This window comes from Notamacropus eugenii, chromosome 1, assembly GCF_028372415.1.
Source record: "Notamacropus eugenii isolate mMacEug1 chromosome 1, mMacEug1.pri_v2, whole genome shotgun sequence".
In the NCBI taxonomy this organism is placed as follows: Eukaryota; Metazoa; Chordata; class Mammalia; order Diprotodontia; family Macropodidae; genus Notamacropus; species Notamacropus eugenii.
Genome location: NC_092872.1, coordinates 574,674,129 through 574,692,696, shown reverse-complemented (window position 1 = coordinate 574,692,696; position 18,568 = coordinate 574,674,129). Strand labels below are relative to the sequence as shown.

The 18,568-nt window shown below is 36.0% G+C and overlaps 2 protein-coding genes across 6 annotated transcripts in view; one reads left to right on the top strand and one right to left on the bottom strand.

Moving 5' to 3' along the window:
• The window catches only part of MCPH1 (microcephalin 1), a 300,799-nt gene that overhangs the window by 92,801 nt on the left and 189,430 nt on the right, over window positions 1-18,568 (bottom strand). The window lies entirely within an intron of this gene.
• ANGPT2 (angiopoietin 2) overlaps window positions 7,054-18,568 on the top strand; it is a 68,535-nt gene continuing 57,020 nt past the window's right edge. The window contains exon 1 of one of the 2 annotated variants that reach the window (XM_072634376.1): window positions 7,054-7,780. In XM_072634376.1, the coding sequence (XP_072490477.1) occupies window positions 7,493-7,780 (288 nt within the window). In that variant the 5' untranslated portion in view covers window positions 7,054-7,492. Of the gene's footprint in view, window positions 7,781-8,164; window positions 8,272-18,568 lie in introns of those variants that run through there. The other variant, XM_072634378.1, reaches the window with a different exon arrangement.

Here is an 18,568-nt window from a genome sequence, read left to right as displayed (position 1 = left end):
ATCAAAAGTTATATAAATAACAGCCTCATCATTTCAGAATACCCATACATTTGACACTTTCCACAGTCCAAGGCAAATGGTACTTGGCACTCCTGCTATATGAGTGATGCTTCAGCGTATAAACGCTTGAGTTTCAGTTGGTTTGTTATGCACTTGGGTTGCCTCATCACCTGGAAGATACCTATGTACATAGAAAGGCTCTGTGGTACCCTGGGGAGTTTTGATTCGCTAAGGTGGAAAGTTTCCGAGACAAGGATATGATGACTAGGATGGAAAGAAGACTAGATCAGGCCATACAGGGGTTAATTAAAGGAATTAGGAAAGTTTATCTTGGAAAAAAGAACCTTTGAGGGTGATATGGCAATTGTCTTTATGTATCTGAAGGGCTATAATATGGAAAGAGAGATGTTCTAGTCAATTTCAAAGGGCAGATCTAGTATGGCTGTAGAGCTGTTATGCAGATAGATGTAGACATTCCATTTGTCTTGATACAAGCCAAAAAAAAAATCTTAACAACTGGAACTGTCCCAAAATGCAATGGCTACTTTAAGAGGTTAAGGTTCCTGGTCTCTAAACACTTCAGACAGAGGATGTATGGCCACTTTTCAATGATGCTATGGAAAGGATTCTTATTTAGGTATGGCTCAAACTAGATGACTTTTAATATCCATTTCAACTCTAAGATTCTGTCATCTGGGCTTTGTGAAGGTCAGTCAGAAGGAGGATTTATTTCAATTAAAAATTAATTTTGTTTATGATTTAGGCTACCTGGATATGTTTTAAACTTTGAGGCTGGGCTGACTGCATAATTGACTAATTAGACCTTCTTGATCTTAGGTGAAGACCAAGAGGCTCCTAGATTTGCATCCTAGTATGTGTTTTCAACCAACGTTATCAGTTCATTGGAAAATGATGCCTCCCTCCACCAAAATTTACAATGAGAACTCTGGCAGGCAGAGCAGCAACCAGGAGAAAAGATACGTAGGAGTATATCAAGAGGGTTTTAAGATAAAAATACAGTGGGAAGGAGAATTGTCTATATAGGTCTTCCAGGTCTATTGGCTTAGGTAAGACATGAGAGTAAAAGACCAGTAAATCAGAGAAATAATATCCAAGAAGAGACTCATAAATAATCAATAAATCTATTGATCAACAAAGATTTACTAAGTGTCATACATGTTAGGCACTGTGTTAAACACTTGGGATATAAAAATAAAAGATAGAGACTGTCCTTCAGGAGCTTACAATTTACCAGAGAGACAACATGCACCTATATAGATACATATGTCTATATAAATATACAAAATCCACATCTATACACAAATGCAAAAAGTATAAGCATTAAACGAGTTGAACTAGAGATCCTAATGCAAAGAGGCAAATTTGAATTTTTGGGTACCACTGAGACTTAGTACATTGGGACATAAGATTAGAGAATGGCAATGAAATGTAATAGCTTACCCCAAAAGAACATAAAGACGAAATGGTGAGGTAGCATTTTATGTTAAAAAGATCTGCTAATGTGAAGACATTCAGGAACTTGAGAAGTAAAATGTAGTGAAGAGCATATGAGTGAGAATCAAAGGATAAAGAAACAGAAGCATTATTGTATTGTAACTGGAATATATTTTAAAACATCTGGATAGAGGGAAAGTGAGAAAAGAAGTCTGGGAAATATCAAATTTGGTGCTAAAGTAGGATACTGTAGTGATTGGTAACAGCAAAGATTCATACACCTGCTGGAATTCTTTCATCTCATTTGTTTCTCAAAGTAGAGTAGATAACTTTATGACATGTCCTAATGGTTATTTTATCCTTGAAGTGTGAAAGAACCATTATTATGAACCCAATTCTAATAAAAATAAAAGGATTATTTGCTAAAGTAGAAATGATATAAACTTTGCAGATACTATATTGTTTATGTTAAAGGAGAACAGATACTGACATAGTCTGTCAAGGATCATAGATTCTGGGAGAGAAAATTTCTAAATTTTTAGACAAAGGATAAAAAAGTTCTAATGACCTAATATCCTACAGTAAAAGTTGACCCATGAATAATGGGGAACTCATAAGCATGACATTTTGAATACACAAGCAGAAGTTACTGATGAGGAGAAGGAAAAGCCCAAAGAAAACAATTCATCTGTCTAGACATTTCATTGCACATCTAATATTTTTAAGACAGACAGGTATAGAAGACTGAAGCGAGGTTATAACTGAGGATGAACATAAAAGAAAAGTATTTCCCCAACGGAACGATTTCTGGAACTATACAAGCTAGAATAAGATGAGGTTGTTCATGAATGTTAATGAGAACTTTTTTTAAAAAGTTCTGTAATATACAAGAGAACCAAAGAAGGAATAAGACTACTGTTCATTATGGGTGGGAAAATGATGACAGTAAAAAAGTTAAACTAGTCAAGGCTTATTTTGCTTCTATTTTCTCTTCCAAGACTGAGTAGGAAAGAATAAAAATGGTTAGCAGAAGTATAAATCCAAGATATATAAGGAGACAGTAGGATAACATCTAGTTCAAGCAATAGGCTTGTAAGAATTGGCAGATGTGATTCCAATCTCAGAGATCTTTGACAACAAGAATTGTGCCATGGGACTTGAGAAAATCAAATGTTATGCAGATTTTCAAAAAATGAAAGAGGATGGAACCTGTAAAGGATAGGTCAGTAAGCCTGACTCAGTATACTCCTGAAAAAAAATTGTAGAACACATTATTAAAAGGATGGTTTGTAACAGCATAGAAAGGGTAGCAGTGGTCACTAAAAATCAGCATAGCTTCATTAATTTCAGTGATGTGCTGAAGCCAGTTCAAATCAGTGTGGGAAAGCTAACTGTTAAATTTCCATTGTGAGCATTTGTACCCTGGAAACAAGGACTCGATTTATTATTTTGCTAACTGCCTCTAGGCTTAAGAAAGAGATGAAGAAAACGGTAATAAAGGAAGTTAAATCTAAAAATGTGTTGGGTGTACATTTTTCCCTAAAGGGCTGGTTGCTAAACATTTATTAGCAAAACTTTGCCAAATTTCTTTCTTTCTTTCTTTCTTTTTTTTGACAGTTTTATAGGCTAGTAGATCAGGTTGATATGGTATATCGTACTTGAGGTATCAGGTAGACATGATATATTTGGTTTTAGCAAAACACTGAATGAAGTCTCTTATGTTTGGCAAAATGGAGGGATATGGGATCTAGGCAATAATGCATTTAGGTAGACTTGAAATTGTTTGATTGACTAGACTCAAAGAATAGTTATTGATGAGTTGATGACACATGGATGGTAAGCTCTAGTGCAAGGTTTTTGAAGAATCTATTCTTCACCCAAATCATAGAAGTCATTCTTGTCAATTTTGCTGGGAGAAATAGTTACCATATTGGCAGAATCTAGATTTTTTTTAAAAGTCTCAATAGATTAGTAGAATGAATTAAATTGAAAAAAATGAAATTGTATGTAGGTTCTATAAATCACGTTAACAATCACAGGCAGAAGGCATAATGGTTAGAAAATAATTGCTGCAAAAATGATCTGGAGTGTTTTAAATGAATTTCCTGCTCAAGATGGGTCAACAATGTGACATGGAAACTGAAAAAGCTAATGCTACTGTAGACAGCCTTAAGAGAAACATATGGTCCAGAATGAGGTAGTATGTAATAGTTTGATTAAATTCTGCCTTGATCAAATCACATGAGGAATAACATGCTCAGTTCTGGCAACCACATTTTTTTAGGAAGGGTACCGAAAAGCTGGAAGAGGATCAGAGGATAACAGCCAAGATGAGGAGAGGAAGAGATTATGCCATATGAGGATCAATAGAGAAGCAACTTGTAACCTTTGGTTCAGAGAAGAAAAGACTTCCAGAGGCCATGATAATCTCAAATATCTAAAGGGTTGAATGACCGATTTGTTGAGGTCAGAGACAAGTCCTGTTCCATTCTTAGATTCTGTGATCATAAAATGCAGTATGGCATAACAGACTAAGCAAGTAATGACAACCTTGGACCCAGGAATAGTGGACATCAAATCCCACCTTAAACTCTAGCTGTATTTTAATGAGGCATTTAAACTCTCTTGGTTTCAGTTCCTTATCTGTAAAAAAGTAGGAGGTGGACTAGAGAATCTCTAAGATCCCTTTTGGCTCTAAATCTATGATCCTGTGATACAAAATCCTAGTTCTTAAATTATTTCACCTTCGATTTCTTGGAGGGGCAGGCAGGAGTGTCAGGGTTCTAATCTGTGATTCCCTTTGTTTACAGAACTGGTAAGGAAACTCTCAACTAATGCAGATCAGCAACTGCTATGCACTTAAGAATTTTAGAGAGTTGAGTCATTGAAAGGTTAAGTGATTCATCTAGGGTCATACATATGGCTGGGGATGTGCTCAGGTCTTCTTGATTCTTTATCCACTGTACCATTTTTTCCCCTCTTTTTGATTACAACCCACATTTTAGTAACTTTGCTTTATATAGAAGAAGCCAAAGCAAAGAGGTAAGGTGCTAAAGGTTCCTACTTAATCTTGTTTTTAGCTTATCCCTTTCTTTTGAGGAATGGCTATTTCTTTAGAGCCCATCAAGTTGGATTTCCCTCTCTAATAGCTAATAAAAGGCACAGAGAGAACTTGGTCATGTTCTTACAAATGATAATGGGAAATAGCCAAAAATCACAGCTGACTAGATGTAGTGTATGAGAGAAAACAAACATGATTATATAAATAGCAAAACTCAAAGCTAGAGTAGAGCTAGAGAAAAGAAAATTGTTGGGCAATGCAGCCTGGACTGATTGGGGAAGTCAGAAGGAGTATTTTTAAATTTTATAATCTCATCTGCCTCTAGTTTTCATCAACAAATCACTGGAGATAACTTCAGATTCTCTGTGATAATTGCCAGTTTCAAGCCCCACAATCAAGTTTATGGAACACCAGAAGGAGATCTGGACTATGCATATTTAGCTTGTAAGTCCTCAGAAACTTCACTGTACTCACAGGCAGGGGAAGAGAAGAAAACCTGGCTTTGTAGCTATTCCTTTTTTTCTTGCCAATTACTAGTAAGAGACTAGTATTGTGTTCACCATATACGCTCCCACACATCTACATATCGTCTAACCTAATATATATAATATAATACAACATAAGGAGGCAGCGATAGTGCAATGGAAAGAATACTGGATTTGGAGTCAGAGGACCTGCATTTCAAATCCTTCCTTTGTAGCTTAGTACCTGTATGACTTTGAGCAAATCATTTTGCTTCCCTGGACCTAAGTTTCTCTGACCATAAAATGAGAGGGTCACACTAGATGGACTCTGTCATCTCTTTCAGTTCTTGATCTATGATCCCCTAATCATAGAACAATATGTATAAACGTGTGTATGTATACATATGTGAGTGTGCATATAGAATGATAGATACAGATATATGTATATACACATACAAACAAGTAACGATTCCAGTGAATAGTCATGGAAACACAGGGGTGGGGAACCTAGAAGGTCACATGTAACCTCAAGAATGCAGCTTCCACACCCCTGGGGGTCTATGATAAGGGGGTAGTGGAATAAAAACCTGAGTCTTTGAATTAGGGTCACCAATCCAAATTTAGCCCATTTGAGGTTAACAGTAGGTGTTTCTATCTGAAGGGAGATGAATATAGGTGAATTGAGCATTGAGTTAGTGATGCCTTAAGTTGAAATTGCCTATAGCTACGTTATCCTCTAACTGTGTCTGCCGTCACTACTCAGTAGGATTTAAACACCAAATAATTGGAAGAATCAACTATCTCTTTTCTCCAGATATAACTCGGAGAGAAACAAGTTGGGAATGAATTCACAGAATAGAAGAGCTCCCCCCTCCCATCCCCACCCTCAGTGTCCTCTGATTAGTCCTTTAAAGTTATCTCAGGAATCTAAGCTCCAAATCTGTTAGTCCTTCAGCTTCTAAACACTCCATATCTAATTAAGATAAAAAAACAAAACAACAAAAAAAAAACAAAAACAAAAACAAAATCCCCAATTGTTTATCTTGTACAATGGAATAAATATTCTACTCCTTCAGCCTCTGGACAGACTTACTGACCCTCAAAATTCTGAAGATAGAAGGAACCTTTTTCTTTTTTTAAAACCTGCAGCTCTAGTGTAGTACAGTGTCTGGCCCAAAGTAGGTAGGCATTAAAATGATCAGTTTTAGAGATCTTTTTTAACCAGTTCTCTTATTTTATAGCTAGAGAAAAACTGAAGCTTAGAAGGGGAATAATTTACCCAAGATCATACAATTAGTTAGTGACAGAGGAGTTGATCTGACCAGGCGTATCCCAAATAACACAATGGTGTGGGTGGTATGTGTGCTTTTAAAGTAATTACTATGTTTAAGTGGCATGTTTGGTCTTTTACTCCTAACAAATGATATGATTTCTAAGCTATATGTATGTTATATAATATATATGTATATATACATAAACACATATGGTATATTGAAATTCAACAAGGCATCTCCAAGTTTACTTTGAATATTCCAAATATAATTTGGTAACAAACAAAAATTTTCAGGGCCAAGTCAGGGCCAAGTCACTGACCCATGTAAACTGATTTACTAAAATGATCCAATCCTTCAATGATATTTTTACATTAAGATTCAGTATATTTAGGCAAAACACTCATGGTTCAGAATTCACATAACTTGGCAATTTGTTTTCCTTATGAAAGGGTGGGCCTTTTAGAGTTTACATTAGCAAAACTTCTTCCTTTTAATTTATAGTAGTTAACATAAACCAAAGTCCTGATATATCTGTAGCTTTTTACTTAAAAGAGGAAACAGGAATTTTCATTGTACTTCAAAATTAAAAACTCAAAACATTTTAGAAGAGTAACACTATTACACCAGCTTCAGGGCTGTGGTGCTCAGTTTAGGAAATACTTTGTTAGGGTGGTGCTTATAAAATACCCAGGGGTCCTGTAATTGATCAGTTTTTCCCAGAGGTTTTCTCTCTCATACTGTATTGGCTGGACAGCAGTAAGCTCTGATTTTCCTGTTGCCTTGTGAGTGACCCCCCTACAGGAAGATAACGGAGAAGCCAAGAGGGAGGAGCAGTTAAGCTACACATGTCTGGCTGCTCTTATCAACTTATCATATAAGGAAAGGAAAGTGATTGATTCAGATACCGACACTGTAGAATTTGCTCCAGAGAAACAGAAGAAACACCCAAGCTTACTTGTAAAGCTAAGCCAGAACACACAATTGGAGTAGGACTGTTCTTTCTGCTGGCATCTCACCGTTTACTGGACGACTGGAAAGAAAGCAGCATTTTGTTTTGTTTTGCTTTGAAATCAAATTTGCTAGTAGAAAAGGTGGGTGGGGGCAGGAACCCATCGACTGTCAAGAGTGTACTTTACACATGACAGCATAGCACAGCATTTCAGAGGACAAATGAATGATCTGGACTCCTAAGTGCACTGAAGTTTGCTAAGTTGGCTGCATTCTCCCTGAACGAAAGTATGTGGCTGATTGTTTTCTTTACTTTGAGCTATGATCTTGTCTTGGCGTCAGCCTACAGCAACTTTCGGAAAAGCCTGGACACCATAGGGAAGAAGCAGTATCAGGTTCAGCATGGATCCTGCAGTTATACCTTCCTATTGCCAGAGATGGATAATTGCCGCTCTACTTCTAGCTCCTATGTGTCTAATGCAGTGCAGAGGGATGCCCCATTGGATTATGATGACTCTGTGCAGAGACTGCAAGTACTTGAAAACATCATGGAAAATAACACTCAGTGGCTCATGAAGGTAAGAAAATGACAATTCATATGGTTGCATGAAAAACCAAAGTTCTGTTTTCACTTTTTGCTCTAATAAACAAAACAAGCTTCACCAAAGACAGTTCTTTGAACTACCACTTATTTTTCTGTATCTCAATGCATAATCTCATCTAGGCTTGCATGAAAAGGATACCACAATGAAAAATGAGCAGATTTACCTCCAAGGTGGAGAGTCAGTGTTAAAGGGCCGTGTGTGTGTGTGTGTGTGTGTGTGTGTGTGTGTGCGTGTCTGTGGCATGGAGTAAGCAGGAGGGAGGGTAAGTATACTTCTCTGCAAAACAACTAGGCTGTTTTGTTTGTACAAGCAATTTAAACTTAGTAACAACAATTACTAACATAACTGGCTGCAGGCATGTGAGGGAAGTGGTGAGCAGCACAACAGCGCCAGGACAAGGAAAAAACGTGCTAATCATGATAATTACTGATAAATAGCGGATGGTGGCAACGTTACCTTCTGGAGTAAGTGCTTTACCAATTTCCTGAATTTATTTACTGAAACCAATAATAGCTTTTTGGAAAACGAGAGGAAATTAACTTAAATAGACCTTATGTTTTCCAGAAACTTAGGGTTTTTAGTCAATGGGTCTGTCGTTTGTAAACCGTTTGTACTGTTTTTGTCAAGTGTTCTTTCTGAAGGGATTCAGTATTTCTCTTAGAACCCAGTAAACTGCTTTCAAAATAGGTCCACATGTGCTTGATGTTAGTTTCAGAGAGATGAATTTATGCTGTGTAAAGATCTGCTGCTTTTTACTCACTCTTTTTGTTCTTATTCTCACTCTCTCACTGTGCCACAAACTTTGAAAGAAATGTATGATAAAAAAGGCACTCTGGAAGCTAAGTTGTTCTTCAAGAAGCAATTATTTCCTCATGCAAATTTTATCTCATGGATAAGAAAACCAAAACCTTCTAAAGTTTCTTTTTACTGAGAAAAAGAAAAAAATGTTTTCAATATAGTACTCAATAAAATAATAATTATGCATGTGTGATGGAAATAATGTCACAGTTTGGAGAGACATGTCATTTATAATTATACAAATAACCGAGGTAACTGTCAGTTCTCTACCAAAATTTCACCCAGGAAAATATCACAAAGTATTTTCTCCATCTAGAGCAGAAATATTTAATTTCCTTTTCAGCTGTCTATTAGCAGCTATCACATCTTAATCTCATAACAGATATCTGCCTGGCTTTTTATCCCCTGCTGTGAATCCACTTAAAATAAGGGAAACCACCGAATGGCACTGAAGGTAGGAGCCCATCTATACAGGAATGCATCCCCTCACCATTATTCCTCAGCTGAACTAGTTCTTGGTTCAAACAGTGTTTAACTAGTTAAAAACTTCCAAGAAATGATGGCAATACTAACTTACTCAATTTTTTAGAAAACTCCCACCATGATGATAACATCTGTGAAAAGAGCCACATCAGCTGTGTATATTTTCTGCTAAAGGTTTATTCTTTCTTATCTTTAAAACCTTTTACACTTCTGTATGTACAAATAGCTCAGCTAAATTTGGGCGATATTCAGCAATACAGGCTCACATATCTGAAAGTCCTAAATATCTACCTGACACTAGCTTCCTATTTCCTTCTTTCCATTGTTATGTTCACACTTAATAATCTACTCATTTTAACTGTGACATGGGTAAAGGCCAATACTAACAGAACCTCGGTGAGGGATGAAAGAAATAGAGCAGTAAACACTCCCTTCTATCCAGCTAGTAAGTCATTTCCTAAATAAACAGTCAGGGGATATAAAAGATTGTTTTACAAATACAACATAGTTTAATTGTATTTGCTACAATTAAGGCCACCTCCAGGTAACTAAATCTAATCATTCTTTCTCAGCCAAATATCCAGTTTTCCTACAAGTCTGAGAATGTTTAATGAAGGAAAAAGTTAAGCAACCCTATTCCAGGAGTTGCTTAACCTCAATCCTATTTTACAGGTTCCAGAAATCAGAGTTTTATGGGGCAACCAGTGAAAATACTTCTTTACTCATGAATATAATTATCAAATATTTGAACAAAAATACAATAGTGTTCCAGAATGCAGCCTTTAGACATCCAGCTAAAATATCACCTAGAGTGACTTAATATTGACTTTGCATCTGCTTAACACCTGCTCTGTTAACCCTATCTAATAGACCTAGAAAGTGCACCTGAAAAACTCCCTGGTATTGTTATTTACACTTGGCTGGCAAACAGAAGCAAGAGAACAAATAAAAAACCACCACGCGATGTGTGAGTATGTGGAACTTTTCCTAGCTGTGTTCGTTCTCTGGGTTATGGCACCTGTGATAATAGAAATTACTTTGCTTAAAAATGAAAAAATAAATCGAACAGAGGGCCAGATGAGCCCCATGACCACATGGTCTTATAAAACACTGAAATTTCTTTTGAGAGATTTTCACAGCTGGGGGAGAGGGGGGCAGGGTTCCTTATATTTACTTTTCTTTCAGAAATCCATCCTTTCTATACACTCTGCCTCAGTCCTCCAAAAAAAAAAAAAAAGTTCTAAACAGTATCAGAAAGTCAACCAGATCCTGAATCTGAAATCCAATTTTTCCAAGGTGAAAGAATATCATTTCAAGCCCCTAAGTGGTGAGCATCTGTTACTGAGTTTAGTTCAAGGAAACTTTTGCATATTACAAAACAATCCCTAAACTATCTTCTTAATATATCAACCAAAGGAAATGTCATTCTTCTGAATGAGCATTGAGGTATGTGCTAAGGTACATGAACTGAGTGACATGAGAGAAACATTCTGTATCTGCTTAGTGAAAGAACAATAGGAAGAAAAAAGGTAACAGAGCACAAGGTATCGTGGAAATCTATTATGATAAGCTCTCTTCCTAATTCTTTTACTCTATAAACACTTTCTCCTATCATTTAAAATACTTTACAAAGCCACTTTTCTAAAACCTGACAGATGTTTGAGTAATAGAGATTGTGTTAATAAACACTGTTAATACTTTGTATCCTCTTTAATTGGGGGTGGCAGGGAATGTGAAACAAGCACAAAATATAGAAGAGCAAAGCCATTATTTAAGACTGTAGGATGTTTCTCACGCTACAAAAATTTGCCTGGATGACTACCTTTTTAAATAGATATTTAAAAAAAAAAAAAACAACCAAACAATATTGTCTGCAAATTAATTAAAAACCTTAATTTTTTATTGTGGTTACTTAAATATAATTATTTTCCATCCCAAAAGAAGAGAATATGGATTGTATAAAGTTGCATGAACAAAATAGCTTTCTTAAAGCTATTTACCACCAATGGACATATTCTGACCATAGTAACTAGGCTGTTAAAAATAAAATTCAACAATTTAGAAGAAAAACATAGTTTTAAAAGAGGAGAGTTGAATTTAGGGAGCTGAGAGAGATAAATCTTTTTTCCCTGTGTTTTGTAGAAAACTTTGGCCCAGATATGACCTTTATTTTTTAACAAATACAGTTGGAAACCAATGCTTAGCCATATATCCAGAAAAACAAAACTTGGTTTTCTTTCAGATATTCCTAGCCAAGCTATGTTGGTCTGTTTGGTTTAGGTTTCTGCCATTGGCTTTGGTTAATACCTAGTGGTTCACTTTAAAAAAAAAAAGAAAAAGAAAAGAAAAAAATACCATAATACACAGAGCCAACAACTCATTGCTGTACATGTAGCAAGGGAATTCTTTCTGGTATTCCACAGGTTGTACTCTGAAGCATGAAATTAGTTATACTCAATATTCAAAAGAAGTTTTCTGCATTCACATAAACCAATTAAAGTCATTATAAATTTGAGAAGCCTTTGAGTTAGAGGTATATTATTTTTTTCTAGGTAAGAAGAATATGATTAAAGTTTAGCCTTTTTTGGTTATCAGAAGTTGCAGTTTTAAGTTCCCATAAGAGCAAGGACTATGTCTTCTTAATTTGCGCTTTTCACACAGAACACTTACCTCTCTGGGCTGCCAAATACCTCACATTTGTGTGTGGGGGGGATTATGGGATTAAACAGCATTTCTTTGCCTTGAGCTGCTCCACTCTACCATAAAGGATAATTGCCATGAACCTGAGCTAGGAAATAGGCATGTGTGCATAGTTCACATGATTCCCTTTTACATTTACGACAAACACTTCATGTCCCATATAATCTTCACATTTAAATCCATTGTCCACAATCACGAATGGGTTACGTTCCAAGAATTTGTGTGTTGGCTCGCTCACATAGAAAAAATATTGTTTTCCCAGAGATATTTCAATGGTAGATTCTTAGACTAGTTCCATAAAGCCTAGTTGACTTGTAACATGGATGAAAAGATGTACATTAGAAATGGAAAATAGTATGTTTCAATAATAATAATTAAAGTAAATAGGTAGAAAGAACATTGGCTCTAGTCAGAGGACTTGGATTCAAATACCTGTACTGACACTATGTGAATGATCTGGGCCAAGTTACCTCACCTCAATAGACCTCAGTTTTCTGACCTACAAAATGAAAGAATTGGACTTGATGACCTCTGAAGTTCCTATCTACTCTAGATTTATGATTCTATGAACAAATTCAAATAGGAAACAATATTTTCCTTTTTCTATCAAAGAAAGATTTCAAAAAATATTCCTGCCTATTAGGTACCTTTGAAATATAGACAGACTCAACACAAGGCTAGACACTAAATGATAAGGTTTTTGACCATGGCAACTCATAAAACAAAGAAAAATACAAAATGCCTTTTTGTTCTGTGCGACCTACTTGTACTTCTGCAGTACTAGTTGTATAGGGTTTGAAGAATCACTTATATTTTTAGATTGTCTATATGTATCAGCTTAGGGCAACGAGGTGGTACAGTAGATAGAATGCTGGGCCTGGAGTTAGGAAGATTCATCTTCCAGACTTCAAATCTGGCCTTAGACACTTACTAGTTGTATGGCCCTGGATAAGTCACTTAACCCTGTTTGCCTCAATTTCCTCATCTGTAAGATGAACTGGAGAAGGAAATGATAAATCACTAGAGTGACCCCTAAATGGGGTCACAAAGAGTTGGACGTGACTGAACTGACTGAACAACAACAAATATTAGCTTAAATACTGGTACTTGAAGGAAAGCTTATTTTTTTGAGAGGTAGAATGTGACTTTTGTGGATGTTTCCAATGAGTCTTTGGAACAACTTTTAGATACTTTAGAGACTGGCAGCACTGGTTCTTATACCTAGTTTTATTTAAAAGATTATAGCTTTATTTACCCCTTGACATAGAAATACCATTAGTGCTGGTCTTAAACTTGTTTTCTTTGTGATTAAATTATTTTTAGGCTCATAAATGGAGTACAAGTGGGTAGGGGTTCCTTGCTTCTAGTGAGATGACTGGAGGAAAGTTGGAAGAGGGAATGAAAAGAGTAAGGAGATTAAATAATTGTGCATACATAAGAGAAACAAGATTGCCTGAGGTAGAATTAATTAAATAGGGAAGAAAAAGAGACCTTAGTTGGTACAAATTCCCTGATAAGGAAGATAAAATCGGATCGGAGTTTCCTTCACCCATCCACCAGGTGGTGCTACTGACACAGGACAGCTCTGGGCATATGGGAGAGAGGGGTGCTAGTAAAGGAAGGAGGGGAGAGTAGAAGAGAGTAAAACAAACATTTCTATATATGAAATGTTCATAAATTCAATGAACTTCACACGGTATATTTTACACATTGTATATAGTTTAATGATAACATGATAAGCTATATTTTCTTAACATTTGGAAAAACAAGCTAGAATTTGGATAATATTTCATGTTCTAATCTTATTGCTTCCACCTAACTGAGGGAACAAGTTCATCCATTTTCAGGACTATATACAAATATTTCCCCCATTATTAGAACCGACAAACTGATTCTACTCATGGGCTTATCTGTTTCAAGAGGCATGCCCTTCCTACTGGGTTGGCTTAAAATTGGTGACCCAATGGATGTTGTATGGTTGACTGATTTCAAAGTGTCAGACTTAAACCTTTTGTTTTTCTAGATTTTTCTACTTCTATTCTACTTAAAGAGGGACTGCTGCATGTATGTGTGTCACTATTTTTCTCTGTTAGACCTGATAAATGACAATAGGCACCGATAACATGAGACATTTCCAACTCAATAATAGATTACATACATGTAAACCACAGTAATTACTATCATCATAATTCTATGAATTCTCCTACCTTTTAAATACAGCCAAATTAATTAATGCCAGGTTTATCAGTGTTTTCAGAAAGAGTAACACCTCACTAATCTGGAGTTTAAATAGTTTGCTTGAATGAATGTTGTTGAACTGAAAGATACACATTTAGCAACTTCAGCTATCCAGGACACAGCTGAGATCCAGGAAGGAAGTGAAAAAGAATTCTAAGCACTGTTTTGTACAATGTAAAGGATATTGCTGCATGCATCCACCAAGCTCATAGACTTTACTCATAACCCTAACTCCTTAGACTCTCACCTGAATATTGTTTTAAAATCTTTTTTTCACTAATTGGCTTTGGTTTCTCTTTCTGGGCTAATTATATATTATTTGCTTTCACATAATCTATATGCCTGGCCTTCTTGATAGATAGTATATAACATTCAACGTCCCGTGTCTGTGCTTTTTGCATAAACTCTCCACTATGCCTACAACGTACTCCTTCCCTGTCCTTATCCCTCAGAATTTCTAGCTTTCTTCAAAGCTCAGCTCAAAGTAATCTCCTAGAGTAGGTTTTCTTGACTAAGTTATTAGTTCTCCTAATGATTTTCGTTATATTCTGTGAAAGACAAGACTACTGTTTATTCCATAGAAATTGGTTACAATAAAATTAAAGGTTTGAGTGCTTAATACAACATTTTAGTTATCTGAGAAATTCACTGATTTGTGATGGCTAATTCCTTGATGATGCTTACTAAATTAGCCACTATTATATAGGAATTTTATCAGTCGAAGTGAACATAACACTAAGTATATTTGTGATGTCAGTTTAGATATTATGACAGAAATCTCATGGAATTAATATGGATGATAGTCAGTGACAATCTGCTGCAATGAATGCCTAGGTGTAAAAGAATTAATTTAAAATACTGTGATATTTATTTACCAATTTTAGTTTCAGTATAAACTTTTCATTAAACTCTAATGGTTGGAGTAATGGAAAAATGTATACTTATGGCTCACAAATATGCATAAACAGAGATAATTTCTATTGTATAATTTTAATTTTTATTTAATTTATTTATTTAATTATTATAATTATTATATTTAATATTAATTTTAATAACCTAAACTTGCTTCATTTGATTAGAACATATATTAGAAATCAGAAGGTAGCCAATTTGCATAATTAATATTTGCTTCCCTTAAATGTCAACCCTTTTCTTCTAAAATGTAGACTTTTCAAAATGACCTATTTTTAAAGAAAATTTAACTTAAGCTAAATTAAAGCAATTTAATTGGTATCCCTATGAAAGAGGCCAAATCTTTCTAGACAATATGCCTAGAAGCTAACTTCCAGGAACAGGAAGGTGATATCCCTTGGTACTTTGCTCTTGTCATCTAGAGTATTATGTTAAGTTTTTGGAGCTACAAATTTTAAATGACATTGACAGACTGGAGAGTTTCCAGAGGAGGGCAACTAGGATGACGAAGGGCCTTGAATTCAACTCATATGGAAACTCGTTGAAAGACATGTGGGTGCTTAGCACAGAGAAGAAAAGACTCAGGAGGAATTTAATTGCTTTTTCCAGTATTTGAAAGGTTGTTTTGTGGAGGATTAGACTTCTTTTTGGTTCCAGAGGGTAGAATGAGGAGTAATGGATGGAATTTGCAAAGAGACACATTTAGGTCTGATGTAAGGAAAAACTGTATAACAATTCGAGATGCCCCAAAATAGAATGAGCTTATTTGAGAGGTGCTGGGCTCTATATCCTTGGGTTTTCAAGCAGAGGGTTGTTCGGGCTTTACAGTGGGAATTCCTTTTGTGTATGGGGTGAGCTAGACATCCACTGAGGTACATTTAAACTCCCAAATTCTGTAATTCATCATGTTCTTTTTATTGAGAAGAAACATAAGTATGTTTTTCCTAAGTTATTCTTAGGTTGTAATATAATTGGAGATAGTACAGTGCCTTGAAAATAAAAGATGGCTCAATAAATATTTATTTGATGAATTAATGAATAAAATACTTTTGAGCAAAGCAGAACTGAAACAGTACAAAGTAAATATAGGATGCGCAGATTTGGGATATCCACCCCAAATATTCACACAGACTATCTGTGCTCAACCTGTGGTAGAGCATTCCGGGCTCATATTGGTCTGATCAGCCACAGTCGGACACACTGAATTTCACTTTATCATGCATGTTGATATCATTTTGGTCCTCTTCAAAGATGAAGGACAACAACCAACCATAAGACTTTTGAAAAGTATTTAATTCTTGAAATAATTTTGCATAAATTATTTTATCTCCAAAATAAATACATCATGGACACATAGATTAAATAGGTATTCTTCCCCCTCCCAATATATTTTATGAGTAACATAATATGATTAGCATTTTGTGATTATTCTATCTTTTTAAAAAAATTAGGACTGTCTTCTTTGTGGTGGTGGTGGTTGTTCTTCATTTTTAAAGAGGACCAAAATGGCATCACAATGTGCTGGAATCAAGGTATAGTATGTCCGACTATGGTGGATCAGACCAATGTGAGCTCAGAATGCTTTGCTACACATTGGACACAAATTGTCCATGTAAACATTTGGAGTGGAGATGTCTCTAAATTAGTACATCTCATGTTTCTTTTGAGCTATTGCAATTCTGTTTCACTCATACAACACAGAGATTTCTTTGATACGGGGACACTATCCTGGGCAGTCCTTTGCCAGAGTTTCTCATGTCATGCAGTCGATTCCAATGTTCTTCAGAAAGAACTTGAAAGTGTCCTTCTGTCACTAATTGTGACCACCATGTGAGTGCTTTTCTAGTGTGAGTTCTCTATAAAAGTTTTTTAGGCAAATGTATATTTGGCATTTGAACAATATGGCCAGCCCATCAGAACTGTGCTCTCTGCAGTAGAGTTTGAATACTTAATAGTTTCGCTCAAAAAAGGACCACAGTTTCTGGTACCTTATCTTGCCAGATGATCTTCAGATATTCCAAAGATTCCTAAGATAATTCAAATGGAAGTGATTCAGTTTCCTGGCATGGCACTGGCATCCTGTCCAGTTTTCATAGGTATACAACAATGAGGTCAGCACAATGGCTCCGCAGACCTTCAGTCTGGTAGGTCTAATATGTCCTCTCTCCCTCACATTCCTTCGAAGCCTTCCAAACACTGTGCTAGCTCTGTTGGTATGTGCATCAATATCATTATCAGTGTGGACATCCCTTGAAAGTATAATGCCAAGTTAAGTGAACTTATCCACATAATTCAAAATTTCTCCATTTGTTATAATTGATGGTTCCACATATGGATGGCATGGTGCTGGCTAGTGAGAATGTATGTTTTCTTGGTATCAATTACTAGGTCAAAACTAGCACAAGCAGCAGAAAATTGGTCCATCCTTGTTGCATCTCAGCTTCAGAGATTGCACTGAGTGCCCAATCATCTGTAAATAACAACAACAAAAAATCATGTGCCAACTCTCCCTCCATTCTAGTCTTGGCTTATAGCCTTTTCAAGTTAAATAATTTACCATCAGTGTTATAGCTGACCTTGATGCTACGTTCATCCTCACTCAAGGTATCTGACAAATTTGAAAACATCATGCTAAAAAGCTTGGGAGCAAGCATACAGCCTTGCTCCACTCTACTGGTGACTGGGAAAGCATGAGACAATCTTCCATTATTCAAAACTTGGGCAAGCATGCTGTCATGTAATTGATGTCCAATACTGATGAATTGCAGACAAACAAATTTTTGATATAATTTTCCATAAGCTTTCATGACTGACAGTATCAAAGGCCTTGATCATATATAGACCTCTGTTCTATTCCTGGTATTTCTCCTGGAGTTGTCAGGCAGCAAACACTATATCAACCGTTCCTTGGATCTTTCTGGAACCACACTGGTTTTCCAGTAGATGACCATCTTCCGGGTGAAGGATCGGCCTGTTAAAGAGGACTCTGGCAAGAATCTTGCCAGCAATGACTAAGCAAGAGACTCCTCTATGAATGTCATAGGATCACCTATTCCTCTTTCTTTTATAGAGATGGATAATGGAGGCATCCTTGAACTGCTGGAGCATAACTTACTCTTGCCATACAACCCAGAAAATTTCAGTCAGCTTTTGTATAAGCAGTGGACTTCCTGGCTTGTATATCTCAGCTAGAATAGAATTAGTACCAGGTGCTTTGCCATAGGAGAAGAGGCTTCAAAGCCTCTTCTTCAGTTGGAAATTTGGTTAGAGAGGGATTGACTTCACCCTGAGGTAAAAGGTCAGTGGCTTCAGCATTGATTGATGGTAGTCTGTTGAGAATACTATGAAAGTGTTCAGCTCATCTCTCCAGGACCACATCCTTCTTACTCATGAATGTGGCTTTATCAGCATTAAGTAGTTAAGATGCATAGATCTTTGGCCCATAAATATCCCTCAGGGCATCATAAAAGTGCTATGGGTTGTTACTATCAGCATAAAACTGAACTACATCTTCCTTCTTACTGAGCCAAGAATCTTGTATCTAAGCTTTGCTTGTGCTTTACTTTTTTTTTTAAAGAATGTTTTAATTTTTTCTCAACTGCATGTAAAAGCAATTTTAATAATATTTTT